Here is a 22,490-nt window from a genome sequence, read left to right on the forward strand (position 1 = left end):
ATAGTTGCTTTCCAGAGTTTGCCTCCGAGCCTCGTAATGTTCGACTTGGTTTGTGTACAGATGGTTTTGCTCCTCATAGTAAATTTGGGGGACAATATTCTTGTTGGCTTGTCATTTTGACCCCTTATAGCCTGCCTCCCTCAATGTGTATGAAAAGACAATTCATGTTCCTTTCGTTGCTCGTTCCTGGTCCTAAAAACCATAAGGGCAACTTGGATGTGTACATGCAACCGTTGATAGAGGAGTTGAAACAGTTATGGGAAGTTGGCGCGAATACGTACGATATTTCGATGAAACAAAATTTCAATCTTCGAGCAGCCATCCTATGGACCGTTAGTGACTTCCCGGGTTATGGTATGTTGTCCGGTTGGGCACATCTGGTAAGAAAGTTTGTCCATATTGCATGGAGAAAAACAAAGCATTTTAGCTCGAACATGGTGGTAAAGTTTCCTTTTTCTTTTGTAGGCAACCTCCCTTCCTAGGGATAATATTGGACATTTTGACCTTTCTAAACCCAGTCATTGAAGGAATGTATTGAAACTTGTACTAGATTTCATGTAGAGGCCATATGAGAATTAGTTTACTTAGTGTCCGAACTGGTAGAGCACTCATTTGAAGGTGATCCTAAGTTCGAGAAACTTGTAAAGGGAAAAGGTTGGGGTTAATAGGTGCCTTGTGAGAGGGTGTTTGTACTACGTATAATTTTTTTTTGTAATTAAAAGGGACTATTTGATGTTGTTCGGCAAGATTAAGGAGCTTAGTCTGTCTAGTTTGTTTGAACAATGATTTGAACTCTCCCTTTTTTTATATTACTCCGTTCTTTAAGATAAATATTTCTTAGTTGCAGCTCATACATGCCCCATAACTATTATTGCTAGTGAAGTGTTTTTCGAACTTTGCTTGTAATCTCGGCAGTTGCCGATGGGGTGCTGGTATGGAATGATAGAGTGAAGGTGAAAGAGCAGAGAGTGAGTTAAAAACGGCACAGTTAAGTTTGCAAAAAGTAGGCTATTGAACACATTGCAGGTTTGTAAATATGACTTGGAACTTGGAAGGATTATGGTGAAACTCCATGACATCACCTATTCGCTTAATGTGCCCATTTGAATAACCTAATTAAGCTTTATTAGTTTATGAATTTATAAAAATAAAAATAATAAAAATAAAAAAAACACTATTCGCTTAATGCAAAACATTACGAGGCAAGTTTACAATGATTTATTATGAAATCAGGATGACTTAGATTTTAAGCTTCAAAATAAGTAATTCCAACTTAAATTGTTGAAAAGTTTGTGTTAGCAAAGCCATTGTTAAGCAAAAAAACAGCAGATGAAAGGAAAACTTGCCTAACTTTCAACTGTAACAACCCTTTTAGGAAGGCTACGGAAGACTATCATGTGCATGCTTCCTCCTAAAATTGAGCCTATTTTACTTACGATACTACTAAAAATTTTCACACAACTTAAAATCATTCAACCTACTAATTGTACAAATCCTACACAAAAATTAAAGATAAAAAAAATGTCTTTCACTCAAACATCTAAGCTTAAACATAAATCACCAAACACCAAAGCAATGAAGGGGAGGAGGTCGGAGGTTAGGAGGACTTACCGTAATTTGTGGTGGTTCTGGTCGCGGCGACGGAGGGGAGGAGGTCGGTGGTGGCTGCAAAGAACTTCTACAGTTAGGGTTTCACGGGTTTTATTATAAAATAAAATAAAAAAAAAAAAAAAAAAAAAAAAAAAAAACAACAACAACAACAACACTAACCACCGGCGGCATCAGGGGCGGCAGAATCTTGCGTTGGTGGCAGCGGTGGTCGGTGGTAGCTGCGGAAACGGCGGTGGTAAGGGTTAGAGATCCGGAAAAAAAATAACATCACAAAACTAACTCCACTTGGCGGCCAAGGCGGTGCGTGGAACCCGGTGGTGGCGGCGGATCTGAGACAGCTCTTCCTCTTTCTCTTTCTCTTTCAGGTTCTTTTTTTCTCTCTCCTCTGTTGTTTTTGCTGAAATTTCATGAATAACAAGGCTAGCATCCTATGTTATGTTGTATTATAACCTGTTACGATGGAATTTAATTTCGTAGTAATTAAACGCTTTCGAAGGAATATTTCGTCGGAAGATATTTTTCGATGGAATATTCCTTCGGAAGTGTATAATTATGACGGAATTAAATTCCGTCGCAATAATTCCGAGGGATTTTCCGTCGTAACATATCTTTTCCGACGGAATTTTCTGACGGATACTAATTCTATCGGAAAATTCGAATTTTGCGACGGAATTTAGGTCCGTTGGAATAATTCCGTCGGAAAATGGCCTATTTCTAGTAGTGTTATATAAAAAATTACGTGAAATATATATTATAATATTGCACATTATTGACACATATAATCATATGTATTGATAGATTACTCATAATTTTTATATTACCTTATTCATATTAAATACTTTAATATATCATATATTTTTTTCATTTTTTAATGTATGCAATAACATTTTTTTTAAAAAAAAAAGTGGGTCAATTGACTTCATTATCTTGAACTTAAATTTTAAGAGAATGAAAGTTTAGATAGGATTTGTAGCCTATATTTGAGGTATAAGACATAATTAGATTAAATATTTATCTATCTTTATTTGTTTTTGTAGAGTGATTTTCATTAAATTGATGAGTAAAGCAATGCATGGTGACATAGTTGTCCTGGTAAGTACGTTTTTTATTTTGGGAAATTCTACATGGTGACCTCATGATTTTGAGTTTTCTACATGGAAGACGAACTTTTTTCCAGCTCTCTTCAGTGGCACCAAGGTTTAGAAAAATCTACATCGTGACCTTTTTAGGTTTATGGCTAACCTTTTTAGTTAAAATGGTTAACCTTTTATTTTTTTATTAAAAAATTATTTAAATTATATTTTAAAATAATAAAATTTAAAAAAAAAAATTTACAAAAAAAACAAAAACCACCTCTATCTCCACCCAACCTCACAGCCCAAACCTCCTCCAACCTCACTCAGGCAGCCTCCTCAACCCCAACCTCCACCGGCGTCCATCCCGGCCCACCGCCCCTCCCCCACCCCTACCGTGGCCCCTCCTTGTCCTCCGTAACCACCATCCCCATCCCACTTCCGAAACCGTCGCCCCTCCTTGTCCTCCGTAACCATCATCCCCAACCACCTCGAAATCAACCCCTTCCCTCCCCCTCCTCTTCCTTATCCCTGAAACCCCCTTCCTTATCCCCGAAATCAGCCCACTTTCGAAACCGTCGCCCCTCCTTTAGCCGTTGCCCCTCCTCTTCTCGAGGGTGAGATTTGCGTGGGTGGGGTGGCTGGAAATCGATAAGGTTTTCGGGTGGGTGGCCAAAAATCGAAGAGGTGTTTGGAGGGTAGCCGGAAATCGAGAAGAGAGGGGAAGGGAAGGGTCGAGGTGTTCGGAGAAGGAATGAGGAAAGGGTGCGATGAAGGGAGCAGGGGATTGGGTGGCCGGAGCCGCGGGGACGGGGGAGGCTGGAATCGTTGGTGGTTTAGGGGAGGGGTTGGCTGGGTTTTCGGGGGAGGGTCTGGGGTGTTGGTGGTTTAGGGGAGGGGGTTAAGCGGCGCCGGCGTTGGGTGGTCGGAATCGGGGCGGGGGAAGGAGGGGAGGCTGGTGGGTTGGTTGGTTTTGGGGTTCAGGTCTGGTGGGGATAGAGTTTGGGTTTGGGTGGTGGTGGGGATGGTGGTGGCTGAATTGGGTTTGGGTTTTTTAATATTTTTTTTTTTAAATTTTATTATTTTAAAATATAATTTAAATAATTTTTTAATAAAAAAAATAAAAGGTTAATCATTTTAACCAAAAAGGTTAGCCATAAACCTAAAAAAGGTCACTATGTAGATTTTTCTAAACCTTGGTGCCACTGAAGAGAGTTGGAAAAAAGTTCGTCTTCCACGTAGAAAACTCAAAACCATGAGGCCACCACGTAGAATTTCCCTTTTATTTTTTATTTTTTTTAAATGTACTAATTTCAAGTGCTTAACTTTGTTTTGTATGCATATTTAGTTTGTACCTGTAAGCAAAGACAAGAATGAAATTGAGGACGTTTTCCCAAAGTAAGCTTAAGTAGCAAAATATATACGTAAATGGTTGCGTGGCAAAAGTATTTACCAAACTAAGCTTCCAGGGTAAAACGCTGTCTCGTACAGCGTTTTATGCCCTGTTTTTTTTTTTATAAAAAATTCAACTTAAAAACGCTGTCTCAGACAGCGTTTTACATGTTGACTTTTGTTTTTTAAATTTCGTAATTTTTGATATTAAAAAAAAAAAAAAAAAAAAAGCTGCCTGAGGCAGCGGTTTTAGTGTATATAATTTTATTTATTTTTTTAAATTTCTAGTTTAAAAATAAAAAAAGAAAAAAAAATATTAAAGTTGTTGTGTTCTTGAGCTGCCCAATTTTCCTAGCTTAATTAACCTTTTTTCTTCTTTGTTCTACATGTAATGTTCATGCACTATAGATTAGTGTCTCCTTCTAGGATTTTTTATATTTGGTTTTTACCAATTATTTGACCCTGTTCCTATTTTCACTCCTTTAATCAAAGTTTCTACTGTTCTTTTCTCCTTCACTTTCACTATACTCCTACCTTTAACCTTTTCTGTCCTCTGTTGTGGCTTTATTTGAGCAACACACCTTCATTTTGGATGGTATGTAGAATTTGCTCATGAATTGATTTTGTTAAACACAAAACAATGACAGCAATCAAAGCATATGTATTTTCAGTATATTGCAATCATGTGAATATGGACTTAAATACAAAGAGGAGAAGAAGATAGGAAGCAACAATCGTATCCCAACCCCAACCGCAATACTCGAATACGATATGATAATTATCACATATTGATAATTATCCACCCAAATAATACAATCATTATCACATATTGATAATTATCCACCCCAAAGAATACAATCATTATCATAATAACGCAATGGTGTATAATATTTTTTTTTCTTTTTTTGTTTTTAAACTAGAAATTAAAAAAATAAATAAATAAATAAAAAAATTATACACTAAAACCGCTGCCTTAGGCAGCGTTTTAGTGTAATTTTTTTTTTTGTTTTTTTTTTTTTAATATCAAAAATTACGAAATTTAAAAAACAAAAGTCAACATGTAAAACGCTGTCTGAGACAGCGTTTTTAAGTTGAATTTTTTATAAAAAAAAAAAACCAGGGCATAAAACGCTGTACGAGACAGCGTTTTACCCTGAAAGCTTAGTTTGGTAAATACTTTCGCCACGCAACCATTTACGTATATATTTTGCTACTTAAGCTTACTTTGGGAAAACGTCCCATGAGGATGAAAAAAAGAACAGACAGAAGGATTCATTTACTTGATCTCCACCCTCGGCATCAAAAAAGTTTTAGTAGTGGTTAACAAAATTGATAATCCAACTGAGAATCAACAAAGGTTTGATTCATACTTTTTCGTGCATGCATATTAAATTAATGAAAATATTTTTGTTATTCTTTAGTTCCAGCTATAATGAAACAGCTGATTTCCTAACTAGTGGACTTGTACTTTTAAGACTCACAGCTGGTACAGGTAATGGATTCAATTTCGATAAACGCTAAATTTTCATATCATTTACTTTTTCATTAATTTGTTTGACAATGTGTTCTTTACTCTTTTTAGATATCAAGTGTCTCCCATTGTCAGTTAAGAATGATTTAAATTTTCAAACTAGAATGGGAGAAGACTTGTATATGGTGGAATGGTCCTTGCTTCATTGAGTTATTAGATGAATTTGAAGTGTCAGCTGCTCGTACCAGTGAAGCCCCGACTCGATGGTATGTTACATTGTGTTGTTTGCCTTTTTTTTTCATTCTTTGTTAACAAAGCTTCTCATGTAAATACGTGACATTAAAATAGGTAAATAACTATAATGATAATTTGTTTAATTTTCATTGACATTGCTATCTTTTGTTATATGTAGTTTATTTCAAGGGGCATATTCATCCCTGAAATTTAGGAAGAGGATTTTCTGACCAAATAGAATAACCAATATCAATCTGGACCGGTTCAAAATCGGTGCTAAAGAGAGGTTTTAAACCGGTGCTCATTTTCATTTTTTGTCTAGTGATCTATTTACTTTTACTAATTTATGCACGTTTTGGTAGGATAAGTCATGACACTTGTAATTTTTATTTTTGTTAGGGGAGTTAATATCCAATCAAAGTTTATGGTATATTTGGTCAATACTGATTTTGGTATAGCCGAAATGCCATGTGTTGGTGCATTGTGGTATAAGCGAGCTTCAACCTTGATAGGTTTGAAAAAATATGTCGGTAAGTAGTATTTTTTTTTTCTATCTATTTCATGTAAAATTTTGTTAAAGACTTAAAGACAATTTTTATTTTTTTTATTTAGCGGCGTTTGAGGCAACTTCAAAAGCAGGAAAACTTGGTTTGTTTAAAGACCCTCATAAGCTAAAAATTGTGGCTTCCATGATGACTGCAGGATAATATTCTAAATAAAAACAGTTCACTTCTGATGGTTATTAAATTTATTCAATTTTTTTTAAAAATATGGTTGTTTTTTAAATACAATCATTATTATCGAATAAAAAAGGACTTTGTTGCCGCTACCAAATGGTTCCTTGTGGTAAGAGACTTTTATGCAAAAGAAAAAAATACCAACGCCCAGTGCATAATTCAAGATTTTTTGGATCAAGCATGGAAATAGTGGGATAATCCAAGCAGTGGCGGGATCTAGAGTTTGACTCAAGTGGGTTCAATAAAAAGTAAACACATAGTTTCAATTATATATTTTATACATTATACTTGTATCAATTACTTTATGTAATGTTTAAATTTTTAAATAATTAACACTCCGTATTTAATCAACAAAATGCCCTGTACCAATTATATATGTAACGTAAGAGAGTATGATTAGATGAACCATAGAAAAACAAAATCCGGAGAAAAATTTTGTGATAATGTATGGATTATTAATTAAAAAGACACTTAAATGCATGGAGTAGAGTAATAAGGAGTAAATATATATCCTATTTTCAAGGGATTTGTAAGTATTCCCACATACACAAATTTATGAAATGATCATGAAAGGCTATAAAATTGAGAATTTAAAATAATTTTATATAGTTTGTTGTTTTCCTAATTTTATAAGCAAATTTGATAAATTGATATATATACATGGTTAGGTTAGATATGTAGGGTCAATTGTACTCATTTTGGAGAAATTAATGATTTTTTATCAATATTTTTTTAGCTTTTAATCCAAGAAATGAAAAAATTTAGGGAAAAGCAAGGTTTTTTTTTTTTCTTTCCCCAAATTTATTTTTTCATCATAAACGTTTTCTTTTCTTTTGATTACGCGTCTTAGAAAAGGAGGGCCAAAATCATCTTCCTCGGAATTAATCGTCTCATCTGATGGATATGGACTTCGTTCATCAGAAGCCTGTTAACCGGAAGGTCCTGAATTCGTCTCTTGATCATCATTGTCGCTGCATGGGCTATTGATCAGGCAAATGAAGTTGGCTCCAAGAACTAACTTGGTGGTGGAATGGTCAAAGGGTAAAGGAGTGGGAGGGCTAGGGAGAGTAACGGAAGTAAGGAATGAAATTAAAGAATGTTTCCTGTGAATTAGTTTTTTTTCTCTTGTTTCATACAAAGTTGCTTAAAGTTGAGGATTTGTTCTCGAGTTTTGAGTTGTTTGGAAACCTTGTGGATGATTTTCCCGAGGTTGTCCCATGAGATTGTTTCGCCATCCTTCATTTGGTTTTTACTCCTTAATCTTAGTTTGGTGTTGCAGTGTTTTTAGCTTACTAGAGAGAAAGAAAGATGGAATGTTTGAAAATGTTTAGTTGTGACTAGTTTGAAATTGAACCTTGATTATGATGAAAGAGAAAGGGAGAGAAGTCGTAGTGATGAAAATTATGAAATGATTTACATGTATTTTTCAAGGGTGTACTTCTTTCCTCCTCTTCTTTTGTACCATTTGAACTTTTTCACATATCTACTTCCAAAGTTCTAATGCGCGGCTATTCCATATACCAAAATATTAACCTATTTCTTTTTTCAAAGAAAATAATATTAACCTATTTCTAATGCAAATATATATTCATGTTTCCAACCTTAACTTAATGCATTAATATTTAATATATGTGACACTTAATCATTGTTTTTCACTATCTTACTTTACTTAATAGCCACATAAATCACCAAACGTGAAAATCTTTCAGGAATAAAGGGAATAGTAAATATTGACACATTTAAATATGTTATAGTTTCTAATCTGAGTAAGTAATAAAATACTTAAATAAGGTGAACTAAACAAAGCTTAGGATATGACTAGCTATAGCGCGCACATAGGGTACATAGTGGCATGGTGCACCTAGTATTCTAATAACATAATGTTAGCTTTTGCCCTTTTTTTTTTTAATGATTTACTAAATAATAATCATTCAAATTCCAACCTTATAAAAAGTAAATAATTACTCTTATCAATAGTGTGCCGCCAATTATACTCTTCAAAATGTGTATCTACATATATACCCTTATTAATATGAACAAGTTTTTTTTCTAATGAATAATATTTGGACAATTATACCGTCTAAAATGTTTATTTACTTATTTACCCTCATCAATAATAATATTTTTTTTAACTCTTAAGAATAATGCGTGGACATTTATGACGCTAAATATATTTCTTTACTCTCATTGTTGCTGCCAACAGCTAAATTTGTGATGCAAGGTCAAACCGAAAGAGTATCGAATATGGTAAACTGTGGTGTGCACATCGCGCGCATTAGCTATCCTAGTAAGAAAAGAAAAAAAATCCTTAAAATACGTTGTACATCCAAGTATACATAACCAATAAGTGAAACTAACCCTTGTACATGAACATTAAAATACAGAAGTCAACGAACAGAATTCTCTAGTGAGTGCATAATTGCATATGCACTTGTTAAGCTTAAATGTTACATAAGTGTTAAGTTTTACATAAGTGTTATAATTTTGATTCCGTACTATTTTACAGTTTTTCAAAATAGTCAAGCTCGGTTATTTACATAAGTGTTAAGTTTTCGGAACGTAATTTAAGGGTTATAATTTCGATTCCGTACTATTTTACAGTTTTTCAAAATTTTGTTTTTAAGAAGTACTACGTAATTTTTTATTTTAAATGTGAGTTTATAGACTTTTATCACCCATAATGAGTATATAATTTATCTCATTCCGTCCCATCACCCGCCAAACCTCTATCCATCCCTAAGGGGATGGTCGGCTCTCTTATTTGACCCGTCCTACCGTTATCCCTAGCCACAAACCCACAATGCATCCAACCAAATTCAAGGTTGTTAGGCAAACGTAAACACTTCTAATTACTCCTTTCTAGATCATTACAAATCAAATTCAACAAGTTTTGATTATTCATGTGAACAACTAGTAAGAGTAATACTTGTCTTTACTTAAACGTAAGAGTAATACTTTCTCCGTTCTTTTTTACTTGACCCGCTTTGACTTTTACACTATTCATCACCTCTCTTTTGACCATCTTTTGTGAATATTATGTAAGGAAAAACATATTCATGTGGGATCTTTTTAAATTCGTCTCAATAAATACTATCATAATATATAACTTTTATAATTTTTACATATGAAAAATTAAAATTATTGATCGTTATATTTTTAACGTGATAAAAGAAACAGATCAAGTAAAAAATAACAAAGGAAATAACTAATAGTACCTTAGCCAACCTTCAATTTTTTTTTTTGAAGGAAATGTTGGCCAACCTTCATTGCTCTTCCGTGAACAACTAAATACTTAATCTTTTTTTTATTCTTCTTCTTTGTTTAATCTCTCTCGCTTTATCTCTGCACTATCGCAAACCTGAAGTTCTGAACTAGCTTTTTTTCTTTTTTCATTTTTCATTTTTACTGTTGTAAGCACAAATTATACTTTGGGTTTGTTTCTTCAACTCATTTCATTGGTATATAACCTGTAAATTTAATTACAGTAATAAAGATTGCATTTTTAATTTTGTTTTCGTTGCAGATTAAAAGATAAATGGCATTTGCAGTAAAAGCTCAAGTGAATTTGAGCATTTCTTCACAACGCAAATTTGGGGGATTTTCTGGGAGTAAATATAGAAATTCTGGGTTTGAAAATGGGCGTAGTTTGTTTGTTTCAGCAACGATGTCAAGCAGCCCTGCTCTAAATGTCGAAAATCTTTCTATCAAGTCCAAAGATATTGGATTGCCCCTTATGGTATAAACCCTCTACCGTTTTCTTGATTAGTTGCTATTCAATTTGTAATTCTTGTCCTTGCTATCATGTTCAATTGAATCTTGCTAAAGTGTATTCGTGTTGTAAATTGATATATATACTAAGTATATTTTCTGAGAAACTGTTGAAATTACTGAATTTCGAGCCCCGGAAATGTAAACTTGACCTATGTTTTGTGGATGGAAGGAGTGTATGAGTTCTATTTAGCTGTATAAACCATCAATTGTTATGTATAGACGCTTATATCAATTTATCAAGACTTGAATTATAACACATTTATCTCATTAGTAGAATGGTAGTACTACATAAAATTTTATTTCTTCCACATGTATATGAGTAACTTACAATGGATATAAAACCTGATGACTGCTGTTTGGTTTCCTAGTGATATCCTGCCGTCAAAACAGTCAAATAAATGAAAAATTTGCCCAAAATGACTTGTAATTTACTTATAGCCCTTTGTAATTTACTTATAACGTGTATGAGTTCGAAGTTATGATACCATATCCAATATGTGCTCAAAATAACTTGTAATTTACTTATAGCCCATTGCTGCTCTTTGATTTTACCGTCTCCTATATGTGCATAAACTTGCAAGATTTGGAACTTTTAGTACAATGCTTAACTAGAATGCATTGAACAACAGCTATAGGCTAGGGTTTAGGCTTATTGTTAATCTTATTATCCAATTCGGTCTGTTAGGGTTGTCGTACAGAGATGGTGTGCTATTGGGCTGGATAGCCTTGAAAAGCTGCAAACAAATACTATTCTATTGATGACTGAAGGTATAACTAAGAAACCAAGTTGGGCCCATCGTGGAAAACTCATTGACCTCTGCCATTTTAAATGAATCATGATAACTCTATGTAGGATATACTTGTTCCTGCTGCCTGAAATTCTTGAGCTTCAATCAGCCTAATTTGTGTTCTACTTAGCTTCTGTTTGCATCCTCCAGGTGGTGCTTTGGCTTGATTTCTACTCTTTAGTAGGTTGAACGATTTATTTGTCACTTTCGTACTTGTTATTGAGTCATGAAATGCTTAAGGCACTGTAATTCTTCACTTCAAGTATTATAGCTTAGACTTTATTGTAACATGCTATTGTCTATCTGATTTCATTTGCATACATTTGAAGTAATTTTTCAGTAGTATGATATCCTAAAGTCAAAATCTGTTTTTTGCATTAAGCTTAGAGCTAATATGAAGTATATCAAGTAAAAATTAAAAGATCTTATATGCTGCCTGTTTTACTTAACCTTGCTATTTTTCTTGAAATATTTTACCATTGGTTTTTATTGGCGGGGAGGGTGGGGGTGAACACAGTTTTAGGTAATACTGATTATTCTCACTGAGGTTCTCTGACACACCATGCAATTTCTCCTGTAAACACAATTTCTTCTCCACCTTTATCTCCCAGCTGAATCTCACAAAGTCATATAGCTGATTGGAACTGGCTATATTCAGGAAGTTCTCAGTGCTTTTCAAGTGGCATAAGGGGAGAGAGGGGATGCCTTTTTGTATCGGTGTGTTTAGGTGTTAATATTTAGATACAAGTCCATATGACTGCAATGGGTAGAGGTATAGAGTTCAAGAGACATGGGTGCTGTATAAATTTATGGCTGGCAATCTTCAACTCTAACTGCAATTTATTTATTCTTCTTTTTTATTATCTCGGCATCCTTAACATGGGTAGTGGGAACTAGAAACTACTTGCAATTTATTGGCTATAGAAAAGGCTTTTTGAACTTTCAGTCTTACCTTTAATGCTGGAGGTCAATTAAAAGTTTATTCAATGTATGTTTTATGAAGCTTTCTGATTGATATCTTTGGTGTAAGCTAAGTTCTCTGATTACACAACTAGATTGTTTTTTACGTATTGTTTGGTATTCCTTAATTATAGGTAAGCATTGATCTGATTCTTTGCTGCATCGGTTTTGTTGGAATTTTTGAAATGACCTTAGTGTTTGACATTAGAATCTTCTGGAAGATGTTGGTTGCTTGGCTGATCCTAGGAGTTTGCATCATGCTTATTTAATGGTCCCTAACTCCCTATTAATTAAAGGAAGTTGTTGAAGTTATACCAATCTGATACCTGTCCATTTATGGGTTTTCTTCTTGCACCTGTGACAAACTAGCCATGGGAAATAGGTATACTTTGGTGTTAGAATATCTGTTAGCCCCTTTCAAACGGCTATCACAGGGGTCTCATTAAGTCATTTGTGAACCACATAAAATCTGTGTTCTTGTTTTTGTTAATTTCGTCAATCTTTCTTGCATGTGTTATAACATGTGGATTATGGCATGCTCTAATTCCTAGATTTCAAAAGCTTAGCGTCAATTTTATGTCTTGGTGAATTATAAAACTTCAAAATTATGGCATGCTCTAATTCCTAGATTTCAAAAGCTTAGCGCCAATTTTATGTCTTGGTGAATTATAAAACTTCAAAAATAACATCTAGAAAAATATAACAATAATGCTAGATGCCAGAAAACTTATACCTATAACAATGTGGTCAGCTATTGATTATATATTTTGAGCTACTGAAAGAAAATCAAAGAAAGCTATCTTTAATTATGTTTCATTCGACGGAAGTTGACAGAATTATAGTCATTGTTCTGCTATAATTTTGTTGTTGACAGAGATGGCAATTCACTTTATGTGAATATCATAGTTATAACATCATGTGTTACAGTGTTAGGCAGATGTTTTTTCTTAGAAACTTTGTTCTATTTAATTCTTTGATTGTAGGTCAATAGCTGCATGGGGAAAATGGGAAAGGCGGTTATTGAAGCAGCAGCTAATGCTGGACTTCATATTGTTCCTGTATCATTCGGTGCTCAAGAGGAGAGTGGGCAGTTTGTCCAAGTGGGGGGTAAAGAAATTCAGGTCCACAGTCCTTCAGAAAGAGAAGAAATCCTTGCTTCTGTCTATGATGAATATCCTGAGCTGATTGTGGTAGACTATACTGTGCCGACTACAGTAAATGGTATGCAGAACATATGAAAATTTGCAACTTATAATTCAGTTCTTTTTTTCGCTTAAAAGTACTGAATGGGGTGCAACTGTTTGATAATTGACACCATCTGAGTCTTATCATGTTACTAGAAAATTAAAGAAGCCCCCATTGTAATAAAGGGCTGTAAAATAACAGGTTTACACCTTCAATGTGGATGCTTCCTTGTTGACAAGCAATCATCAATCATTATCTTTTGTGCAATGCCTCATCTCCTTATTTTCTTTTTCTTGGCTATCTTGTATTTGACTATTTTATATAATAATCAATGTGTGATCATTAGGTTTTTAATATTTATCATGTCTTGGCTTGGTCATATCATTCTATCTATATTGAGTTTTCGCTTTCTGCTGAATGCTTACTTCATGCATATTCTTTGTTATCCTGGGAAATTTTACTGTATTGAAGTTTTCAGTTTATATGCGATTTGTGTGTGTCGCGCGCACATGTGTGTGTGTGTGCGCGCGCGTTGTGTGTGTGTGTGTGTGTGCGTGTGGCCGTGTGCGCGTTGTGTGTGTGTGTATGTATGCGCGTGTGTGCGTGCGTGCACGTGCGCATGTGTTTGTGTGCTTTCAGGGGTGAGGCTACGTTTCTCCTATCTTATTTGTCTAGGATGTTGTCTTAGACAAGGTCACGGGAGACTATCATCATATTTTTTTTTTAAGATGATGTCTTGAACAAGGTCATGGGAAATATTCAGGTTTTCTCATCATACGTGGATTTTACCAGTGAAACTTCAAACCAAGCTCTCTACCCTTTTGTTTCTATAGATAAACAATTTTGTTGGCCAGCGGTAAAGCTAGATGCAGAAAGATAGAACCCTAGTGCAACCATTTTAAAAATGTGCCATAAATGATATGGGCCTGATTGTTGAATAATTTCAGGCTAGACTCAAAGTTGCTAATGTTTATTTCAGTATGTAGAAGGCTCTATGATAATAATATTGTTGGAGAAGTATCCAATCATGCTTTGATTCTTGGAAATACCTTCTAGTTTGATTGATCATTTTGTATAACTTGGTATGCAGATAATGCAGAGTTGTATTGCAAAATTGGGGTGCCATTTGTGATTGGAACCACTGGTGGAGATAGGGAGAGACTCCATAAGACTGTGGAGGACTCAAAAAATTATGCTGTCATATCACCGCAGATGGGAAAGCAGGTGTTCATTTATAGTCCTGTAGCCTAAGCCAGTTTCAAAATATCTATTGCAGTTCTCTTCACTGGATATCTAAACCCTTGGCTATTTAAGGTTGTGGCATTTCTTGCAGCCATGGAAATTATGGCGGAACAATTCCCTGGAGCCTTTTCTGGATATTCTCTTCAGGTATTTCCTCTCCTCATGCTCTCTGATGCATACAATTTTATTTTATTTTATTAGCTGGTTTCAGCATTTGCCCCATTAACTGTTTGGATGGAGCAGTTTCCATTTTAATAGTGCATGCCTTGGCAAACTCTTGTGATATTTTTGAGTACTTTAAGGTGGATGTAGTTTTTTGTTGTTACTGACCAATCTGAAAGTAATCTTATTCAATCAGTGTCGAATCTGTTATATGATATATGGTTGAGTATTGTCTGCCAATTATGAGTTTGATTCTGCAGTTGCCACGTCATATATTTGGGTTGAATGGCATGATTTATCTGCTAATTATTGGATATGGCTGATAACTTGTGTTTTGAAGGTCATGGAGTCTCATCAAGCCAACAAAAAGGATGCATCTGGGACTGCTAAGGCTGTTATCTCATGCTTTCAGAAACTTGGAGTGGACTTTGATATGGATCAGGTAGGCGTCTCTTGTATACAGGTTACTATGTTACTCGGACTCTTCATTTCACCTCACGTACCTGTGTCGGACCCTCGACACTCAGACATGGGTATGACTCCCAGACACTTCACTTTTAGTTCAAAATCATGGAATTTTTTCACAAAATAGCCGGACGCTTGGACACATACCTGTGTCCGACATGGGTACCCAAGTCCAAGTAACATAGTACAGGGCCAAGTAACATAGTACAGGGGTTAATTACTTTGGTGAACCCTTTTCCTTTATTTTTTTTTAATTTTTTTTTATCAATTTTTTTTTTTTTATAGTCCTTCGGATGACTATTTGATCCCTGTAGGCAGATTAGGAAAATCCAAATCATCTTTCTGATAACATTATATTACTTACACATGGAAAAGTAGCATTACTAACTATCCTTGATGGCATACTTGGATTGAGAGAGATGTATTAATAGGGTAATAATAGTCAAACTAAGCAAAATGAAAGTGAATATAGGTAAAGAGGAGATAGTGATGGTGTGATTGTAAGAAAAATTATGTAGTGATGGTGTGGTATGAGGTGAAGAAAGAGGAATTAATACCCTCATTTTGGGGATAATAGTTACACTAGGGGGAGGGTAGGTAACTATTACCCTCATTATGAGTATAATAATTCCTCCATCTCTCTCTTTTCCTTATGGCACAACTACTTTATTTTATTTGTAAACACTTTGTCTCCTACAACAACCCCTCTAATTACTTATGTTTTTTCAAGTTTGACTTTTATTACCCCCCTAATATATTACCCCTCTTTTGCAGGATTATTGGATTTACTATGACATGCATATGTATTCACTTATTTAATCTCATTCAACCTTGACCTTCTTTGTGACCTCTGTTTTAGTGTTGTATGAGTGTATGGAGTGTTACGCTTTACTTATTTTATTTTATTTTTATTTGTTTTGGGAGGGGGGAGGGGGAGTGGATGCCTGGATGGAGACATGAAGTTGTTAATTTTACGTTTGGAGGAAGACATAGATGGAGAATGAGAAGCAAGTCCATACTGTAGTTTACTACCTCTAAGCTTTAAACCTCCATGCTTCTTTGTTAGGTAGCAACACAAGAAGAGAGGTTGGTTCTGAATGCTTTCTGAGCCTGCATCTACCCTAAGGCTAGTTCTGTGCACCTTGCAACAACATTGCTCATAGAATCGTTAATACGAAGTATAAGATAATTTTAAACTGACAATTTGTGGAAAACCTTTTATTTTCTCTACTTTTTGTGATTTTCTCAAATACTATTTTCTTCAGCTTATGATCATCAACTTCAAATCATAGTAAGGTTATTGCTTCACTAAACATAATATTTCGTATATTGCAATATATGTGTTTAGAATACCTTTGGAGCTTTCTTAGAGGCTTGTTAACATCATCTAAAGAACCTTTATTATCCTTGTGTAATTTGAGTTGCTGTTATCATCATCTGTATTTGATCATAATGTGATTTTTTTTTTTTCTTTCTTTCTGATCGTCCACTCAAATTCTTATCAGATACAACTAATACGGGATCCTGAGCTGCAAGTTGAGATGGTTGGTGTCCCAAAAGAACACGTTTCTGGTCATGCATTCCACATGTACCACCTAACGTCTCCTGACCAAACGTAAAGTTGCACTTCCCACTCACTTATTTTAGATTTATGTTTAATCTATTCCTACTAACGAGTTTGGTGCTTTTTGGTCTCTTCTATAGGGTATCATTTGAGTTTCAGCATAATGTGTGTGGAAGGTCTATATATGCTGAGGGTACTGTAGATGCTGCGCTTTTCCTGGCGAAGAAGGTAAATTGCTTCTTTTGTTTAATTGTTTCATTTTCCTTCCCTCTTTATGATGTTAAAATAATGGACATTGAGGTGATTTAATTTCAAATTATTCTCAAAATATGATGGTGCATTGGTGCATGTAGTATAAAAAAATTTCTCTCGTACAAATGAAAGCTCAATGAGCTAGTGCTCATTCTAGGCCTATCTCATACCTTCATTACCTTGTAATTAGTACTTGAGTTTGAGGGTTTATATTTACCCCTCCCTGAGGGCTAAGTATGCTATATGAGGTAAGTGCACCTGTTTTTCGGTGATGTGAAAGTATGGTACCAAGGATGTTATGGAGTATTATATGGTTATTAGTTTGGATCCATTTTTCTGAGTAACATAGCTGTTAGTATGAAATTCTGAAATCAAGAAATTATATTAGCATATCAATTTAAAGAAATTTGGAGTGGATTCCTACTTTCAAAACAGTTTTCTGGCATCAAAATAGGTTTCTAAAAACTTGATTTTCTTTATTTTTTGGCTGTGATATTGATGTTGCACAAACCCATGAGGACTAACATTGCGGTTTGTACAGGTTCAATCTAAGGCTACAAAACGGATTTACAATATGATTGATGTCTTGCGTGAAGGCAACATGCGATGATATGTCTGAACTGTTGTGATTCTTAGAGATCGTTCGCAACTCAGTTCAATGGTTCATATTATCCTACTTTGTACCATTTAGGACGAGATATCTTTGTTGGATAAGCATGTATTGTTTGATGTATCAGTAGGGAAGCAGAGTCACAGGCTTGAGCATAATTTTGTAGTCTAGGATGTTAAGTTGCCTTTGTGATCCAGAATACATGGGAAGCCCCGAGATATTTGGGCTTGGGCCTAGGAATCTTTATTAAAGACTAATATTAAGTGTTACACACTTACACTACTTTAATCACCAATCTCTTTAAACTATAAAATAAAATCAAGACGGAGTTAGTAATAATTTGATGGATGATTAAGAATCCTTGCGTAATATGGTTATTGGTCATCTGGATGACGATGATATGTGTGTCCTAGCGTTGTAGGAGTTTATTTAAAGACGGAGGAAGTATATGTTTTTAGATTGGCATCAATGTCCCAGCCTAGTATAGGGAGAGATGGACCGGTATCCATCACCAAAATACTTCGGATTGGGCTTATTAAGCAGTACGACTTATCTTGTCTAAAAGAATGACATCAAAACTTAAGAGTTAAATTTGCTCAAATTAGCAATAACATAATGACATTATCTATGCACTTTAAATATGTATGTTTCTGCTTAATGACTCAACCTTCCTTTTCCTGGAAATTAATGTATGTTTGCTTAGAAATGTTTAGTGAATATATGACAAGTAAAGCATCTTCTAAACCAATATTTTCCCTAATTCAATGTATGAAATTTGGATACCCTTCCATGCTTCTTAAAAGACTGTTGATTTCTCTTAATGACTCCCTTTTTTCTCTAAGGCATAAAAAAAGTTTACTTAATGCTTATTCAAAATAGTGTGAATCACTCTATTCACATTGCTTTTTATCTTGAAGTCTTCTTTTTCCTTTTAAAAATCTGTAATGTTAGAGCGAGGTCAATTCCTACACTGAATAATTTAAGGTTTAATTTAAGTCGATTTCTTTTGGGGTTTAAAGCTAAACAAGATTCAATTTCACATTATATCGTTGGATACAAATTTTTCAAAGGAATCATGAACCGTGGGGATTATATGATTCAGAGTTTTAAAATTATATTCAACTGAAACGCATATCTTATATATTAAAGTTGTATTGTATAAAACTTTGTAAATTCTATGAGAAGGTGATTATTATCATATATGATTTTTAAAAATTTAGGTCATGGCTCAAAAAAATAATAAATTACGCCATTTAATTTTAACACTATTTAAATAAGATATATATATGTGATTTTAATTGAAATAAATAATAATCTATTGCTCTTCTTTAGCAAACATATAGAATAAGATGTGGCATATTATAAACCGAGGAAAAAAAATTAAGAAGTTGTTCATGTACGGAGTATAAACTTGATTCCAAAATTCAAGTTGTGCTTTTTACAAGGAATTTTATTCTTGCACCAGCTAAGTCAAATGGAAAAAAGATGAAAAGTTAAAGCATAAATGTGTGAATTTTTTTTTTTTTTTTTATTATTTTTTATAGTAAATGTGTGATAATCTTTTGTAAAGGATACAAATATATTCATGTAAAATCTCAAATTCTTACTTTTAGTAAAAGGAATTAAGGACATAAAATAATGGAAAAGAGACTAAAAGCAACCTAATCCAAACCACCAACTTTTATGAAAAATTGCCATGCGTTAGTTTGAGGAGATTAATGCAATATGTAGTACGTGGTCCTCCCACTAATAAGCTCTTACCATGTATATTATAAATTTAAATGACTGTGGGGTTTATATTTGTTTATTTTTATTATTTCTTTTTAGGTCGACCCAAATATTATGAGATAAAGTGCTTTGTTAACAAGCAATTTGGAAGACATTTTAGCACGGTCAAAGTAAATGATCCGTCATTATTTCCACAAACTTGAAAAATTTATAATCAAGTGAATACTATAGTGTCATCTATTTTATTTGGTAGTTGTAAAATAGTACTCTATTTCGCAGGATGGTGGATCCGATAATGGTATTAAAAACCTAATATCAAATTCCGTTAACATATATAATTTTTTATAACTCTCATAATATGTGGAAAAAATAGTAATTATTATAATAATAATAACCTAAGTTATTGCAACCAAAAATTGGTGAGAAGTCTTGTTTAATTTATACGTGACCACAAGTCACACCCTTTAACCAAAAGTCAATTCTTGTTTGGTTCATTAAGAAAATATATAATTCACTTTCTTGAAATTTTGTAGTGTTTGTTATCCAAGTTATTATGCTAATAATCTTTCATCTTCAACTTCATTCTTTTCAAACCTTATTTAAATTTAAAAAAAAAAACGATTTCTCAAGAAATTATTAAAATCAAAATTAATTCCTACTTTGCATCGTTTTAAAAACTTATTCCCTGAATAGTGTTCATGTAGGATCAGGTATTAGTTTTTTTTTTTTTTTTTTTTTTTGGTTCAGTGTAGAACCGCAATTATATTGGTGATAGCGGTTTACATTTACATGATAAATTACAATGATGATAAAAAGTAAAAATTGGGCCCTCCAAAAATAAAAGAAGAAAACACATTTTCTTTGTACCAAGTCTCCCCACTCCCCTGTCTTCCAATTTTCTCTCTCCTCAACTTTCACTCTTGTTTTTTTCTTTTAAAACCTCTTATTTCTTCTTAGATCTTCTCTCTTCTATTCTTCTTTCTCTTTCTAAAACCTAGTTTGTAATTGTAATTTTGTTTTGATTTTCTAGGTAATTTCATACAAGTATGAATTCAGGGGAATATCTCAACATATATATCTTAGCATTCAACCTCAAGAACTTCAATTCCCATGTATTTTTTTTTTTTACTTTCTGTTTTAATTTCTTTGCAATTTTTTGGGGGGCTGTTAAAAAGAAAACTGGCAGATGATTGCATGTAATATAGTGAGATGATTTTAGTGGGACGGTTAAAAAACTTGCAAAAAGAACCATCAATATCAATATTGGTTCTTCAAATACAACTGCTACCAACGATTGTAGTTGTAATTGTAAAACCGCTATCACCAATTGCGGTTCTACACTGAACCAAAATAAAAATAAAAAATAAAAAAAAAATAAAAACCAAAGCTAATACCTTATCCTACGTGGACACTACTTAGGGAATAAGTTTTTAAAACAACGCAAAGTGGGAATTAATTTTGATTTAAACAATTTATATGGAAAACGTTCTTTTAAAAAAGCTATTTTTTCAAATTAAAGTTTAATTTATTAACTATTCTTTTTTAGGGATAGGGCCGAAGCTGGTGAAAAATGAAAAGTACAAGTAATATTTATCAAATATCTTATTTTAATTATTGAAAAGTTAAAATTGCTTCTCTATACATAATATGGAATATTGAGTACATCAAACATGTCATACACATTATAAATATTATATAATTTAAAAACTATAATATAATTGTACTCCGTATTATATTTAGGGGTGAGCGTAGCAGGGTACCCTGTAAAAATCTCAGGACCCGAAACCGGAACCTGTTGCAACATGTTCCTAAAAATAGGAACCGAAATCGAAACCTGTTCAACAGGTTCCTAAAATTTGGAAACCAAAACCGGAACCTGCAGGGTACCCTGTCTTTCAAAGTAAGCTTAATAGTGACTTGATAAATTGCTACAAAATTTTTTTAAAAAAATGGATGCTCACAATAAAAGCTTTTAATACAATACTACGTATATAACAAACCAACACTGATTTTCTAAACTATTTAATAATACAATATACAAATACTTATATTAATACCATTAATTAAACCTTTAAGAGTAAAATGAAAAACGAACAAGAGGAGGGAAAGAGGTAGGTCACGGCTTATATGCAATTTTGATATAGAGCTTTTATAGTTGGGCTTAAATGATATGGTTCCAGTTTCGTGTACCCTATAGGGAACTTGTACTAACAGGGTACCCTACGAGTTCCGGGTCCAAAGTTTTATTATCTGTAACCAGAACCTGTTGCAATAGGTTCCCAATTTTATTACCCAGAACCGGAACCTGATCTACATGTTCCGGTCCTGAAACCTATGATTCCGAGTAGGTTCCAGTTTCAAGTCAAGGTACCCTGAATTTTTGCTCACCCCTAATTATATCTAATCGACATTTGTCTCCTCATGTTTAGTGTAAGGAGGAACCTTTTTCAATGATGAAAAATAAAAAAAAACTTTTAGCTCCAAAATGATGAAAAAATTAGGGATCTAAAGGGACCATACAAATAATTAAATTAGTAACTTAAGGCAAAGGGCAAATTAATTTTGGGTTAATTAGTAGGACCCAATCAAAAGTTAGAGGGTCATGACTCTTGTTTAAGACAGTTGGTCAGTTAGAGATACACTATAAACATGTTATATGATCTCATAATCGTATAAAATCTTAGTGGGACATACTTAGCTTAAAATTATTATTAAATTATTTAAGGAGACAACCATCATTAAAAAAAGCTAAACCCCCCTCCTCTCCTTAATCTTGAAACTTAATCAATACTGTAATTAATTAATTAAACATATAATATTAATTAATTAAACCAACCCACCTTAACTTTACTCCAGTACCAAGAGTAGTAATTTTATTTTTGAAGCATATTTGCACATTTATGGAATTATTATTATAGGTAGTGTAGCATATGGTTTTATTGGGACCTCCAACTGCCATAACTACCATGACTTGGAGTCACATGGGTGCATTGCCTTTAATGACCCGACTAAAGTAATTAAGATTTTTTCTCTCCTCTTTAATAATTAAAAATTTTATAATATGGTTTTGATTAATATGATACTCCATTTGTTGTGCCATATGAAAGAAAAAACAGTTATTCTTGCATAAATGATCTTAATTTGGTTAGTAGTATTGAAAACTTGTCGGTTTTATTACTAAATTGGCTAGGCATAGTGTTATTGATCTTCACATGGCCCCCCATGATCTTCACATGCATGATGTT

General features: G+C 33.6%; 1 protein-coding gene across 3 annotated transcripts; it reads left to right on the forward strand.

Moving 5' to 3' along the window:
* Nucleotides 1-9,775: 9,775 nt before the first annotated feature.
* On the forward strand, nucleotides 9,776-17,856 carry LOC110727489 (4-hydroxy-tetrahydrodipicolinate reductase 2, chloroplastic-like). 3 transcript variants are annotated; one of them, XM_021907043.1, is made up of 9 exons: nucleotides 9,776-9,950; nucleotides 10,042-10,254; nucleotides 13,021-13,258; nucleotides 14,313-14,446; nucleotides 14,537-14,611; nucleotides 14,967-15,068; nucleotides 16,597-16,706; nucleotides 16,796-16,883; nucleotides 17,449-17,517. In XM_021907043.1, the coding sequence occupies exons 2-9, from the start codon at nucleotides 10,054-10,056 to the stop codon at nucleotides 17,515-17,517; spliced, it is 1,017 nt and encodes a 338-aa protein (XP_021762735.1). In that variant the 5' UTR covers nucleotides 9,776-9,950; nucleotides 10,042-10,053. The 3 variants fall into 3 exon arrangements, with proteins under 3 accessions (XP_021762735.1, XP_021762737.1, XP_021762736.1); XM_021907045.1 differs by having other exon boundaries at nucleotides 9,776-9,928; XM_021907044.1 differs by lacking the exon at nucleotides 9,776-9,950 and having other exon boundaries at nucleotides 10,054-10,254; nucleotides 17,449-17,856.
* Nucleotides 17,857-22,490: the final 4,634 nt, after the last annotated feature.

Source organism: Chenopodium quinoa, unplaced genomic scaffold (assembly GCF_001683475.1).
Source record: "Chenopodium quinoa cultivar QQ74 unplaced genomic scaffold, ASM168347v1, whole genome shotgun sequence".
NCBI classification, from domain to species: Eukaryota; Viridiplantae; Streptophyta; class Magnoliopsida; order Caryophyllales; family Amaranthaceae; genus Chenopodium; species Chenopodium quinoa.